We start from the raw sequence: 2,562 nt of genomic DNA on the forward strand, positions 1-2,562 counted from the left end.
TGGGGTCCACGGCCAAATGTATATCAATTTGGGGGTCCCTTCACATGAAACAGTTTGAGAACCGCTGGTTTGATAGACAAAACACCCCGGTTTATATAGATCTTTAACATGAAGCTACAAATATTAGCTGACACTGAATGCTAGAGGACATTCATATATGTTTTTATTGGGTTTGTTTATTAGTACGGTATTTATAGGAACATTTCAAAAGGCTAGAGTATTGCAGCCTTAGTCTTACGGTGCAAACAGTGAGACGAATGTCTTGCGACACAGTTTGTGATGTCTTCTGGCTCTGTAAGGCAACAGTTAACAGTAGCTACATGTTCTACACATTCCTGAACACAACAACATCTGGCATGCAGACTAAACCGTGCCAATGAGAAACAACAAAACTAAACTTTTCGTCGCCGTCGCGGGCAGAAACCTCTTATCTCCGTATTCTGACTGTTTGTGTTTTTTCGTAAATTAATGCTCTACAGCGTCACACAAAAGCATCAAAAGTAACAGATCTACAAGCTCGTTTCGAGCTTGTAGATCTGCTACTTTTGAAGCTTTTGAATTTGAATCCTGAATAGTAACAGTTTTGGATGTATGAGGTTTCCACCTGACAAAGAGACGCTTTGTAAAAACAAAACAATCTGAAAAAAACTGCAGTGATGGAAGAGAGCCGGCAGACGCAAGGCCCAAGCACACTATAGTCGTACTTAAACATTATAAGTATCTGTAGTTTAGTATTTGTTTTTGTGGAAGCTTATGACTTTCACGCTCCTCTAATAGTTTAAAGACAAACATTGTAACTTTTGACTCCACTACATTCCTAGGAAACTTTAAAAAAAATACATCATGAATGAACCCAGTATAAGCCCTGCTACATAGTTGAACAATAGTGGAAACAGATGGTCTATTCTTGCGACGTGTTGTGAGCTTGAACATCTGCTATTGTCTCTGTTTTTGAATTATATCACATCATGTCATTAACCCATTAATACCTGGAACGCATCTGTGTCACTTCAGATTTCTTTGGCTATTCAAAAATAGCAGATATACAAGCTCATAGCGCGGCACTGAGTGCCGCGCTATGAGCTTGTAGATCTGCAATTTTTTGAAAAATCTTGAAAAAAATATTTTTTGATTTTTTTTCCTCAAAAAACTGTTAGCATTTAGAAAAAAAATGTAAGAATGGTCTCAGGTCTTAATGGGTTAAAAAGAAAATGTACTTTGTAATTTGTACTTACTTTGTAATACTCTAGTATTTTAAAAAGCATGTACTTTTGAATACTTAAGTAATTTTAAAAGCTAGTATACTCCATTACTTTAACTCAAGTACAAATCTAAGACTAAAGCAACTTTCACTTGGTGGTCGAACAATATTTGACCAGGAGTTTGTTGTCTCTGTCGGGTGGAAACCTCATTTGTCCAAAACGGTTACTTTTCAGGATTCAAACAAAACAACAGCAAAAGTAGCAGATCTACAAGCTCGAAGCGCGTCGCTTCGCGCCGCGCTTCGAGCTTGTAGATCTGCTACTTTTGATGCTTTTGTGTGACGCTGTAGTGTGATCACGTAGGGCCGTTAATTTACTAGACCCTCCAGAAAAACACGGTCAAAAATACTTCATTATGCAGGAAAAATCCTTGATTTTGCGATGAAATATGCAGGGTTTTTCTGTGATTTCATGCAGTGAAATATGCAGAAAGTTGCAGGATATGCTGGGTTTTATGTGATTTTATGTGGGGAAATATGCGAGAAGTTGCAAAGTATGCGAAAAGTTGAGAAATATGCGGGAAGTTTGCGTGGAAATTTGCGATTATGTGCCTTTTTTGAAAAACTATTATGCCTGCATAATCTGCGCCATTTTTCTGGAGGAAAAACACAAAAAGGTTAGAATGTAGAAAGAGGTTTCTGCCCGACAGCAACGATATCTATACTTCTATACTCACGTAGCCCCTACTGGGGGGTTTGAGTACTGTGTCCACCACTAGTTTATTACTTAACAAAGTAAACACTTTAATAAATGCCATACGTTCATATAAATAGAGTCTTTTTGTTATAGTGTGACTGTGAGCCTCCCCAGGAGGTCTACAGCCTGCCTCTCCTGGAACAGGATCTGAGCGTACACAGTGTCCGAGCCGCAGGAGGAGGAGGAGGCCCCGATGGGCTCCTCAGGGCCGGAGGAGGACGAAGGGGCCGCGGGGGGGCTCCGTGGGCCGCGGTCTGACCAGCTCCAGCTCCGCGTACGTCAGACTGTCCTCTGTAGAGACTCTGGGCTGGAGAGAGAGAGAGAGAGAGAGAGAGAGAGACATGAGAGAAACACGAGAGAGAGAGAGAGAGAGAGATGAGAGAGAGAGAGAGAGAGAGAGAGAGAGAGAGAGATAGAGAGACATGAGAGAGAGAGAGAGAGATAGAGAGACATGAGAGAGAGGAGAGAGAGAGAGACATGAGTGAGAGAGAGAGAGAGAGAGAGAGAGAGAGAGAGAGAGAGAGAGAGAGGGAGAGGGAGAGATGAGAGAGAGAGATGAGAGAGAGAAGAGAGAGGAGAGAGAGGAGAGAGAGAGAGGAGGAGG

At 41.5% G+C, this 2,562-nt stretch overlaps 1 protein-coding gene across 1 annotated transcript in view; it reads right to left on the reverse strand.

The window, feature by feature from the left end:
* Positions 1–1,540: 1,540 nt before the first annotated feature.
* vstm4a (V-set and transmembrane domain containing 4a) overlaps positions 1,541–2,562 on the reverse strand; it is a 25,871-nt gene continuing 24,849 nt past the window's right edge. The window contains exon 8 of the mRNA XM_080449302.1: positions 1,541–2,265. Within this exon, the coding sequence (XP_080305428.1) occupies positions 2,161–2,265 (105 nt within the window). The 3' untranslated portion in view covers positions 1,541–2,160. The remainder of the gene's footprint in view (positions 2,266–2,562) is intronic.

This window comes from Gymnoscopelus braueri (genome assembly GCF_963280865.1).
Source record: "Gymnoscopelus braueri genome assembly, chromosome: 14".
NCBI classification, from domain to species: Eukaryota; Metazoa; Chordata; class Actinopteri; order Myctophiformes; family Myctophidae; genus Gymnoscopelus; species Gymnoscopelus braueri.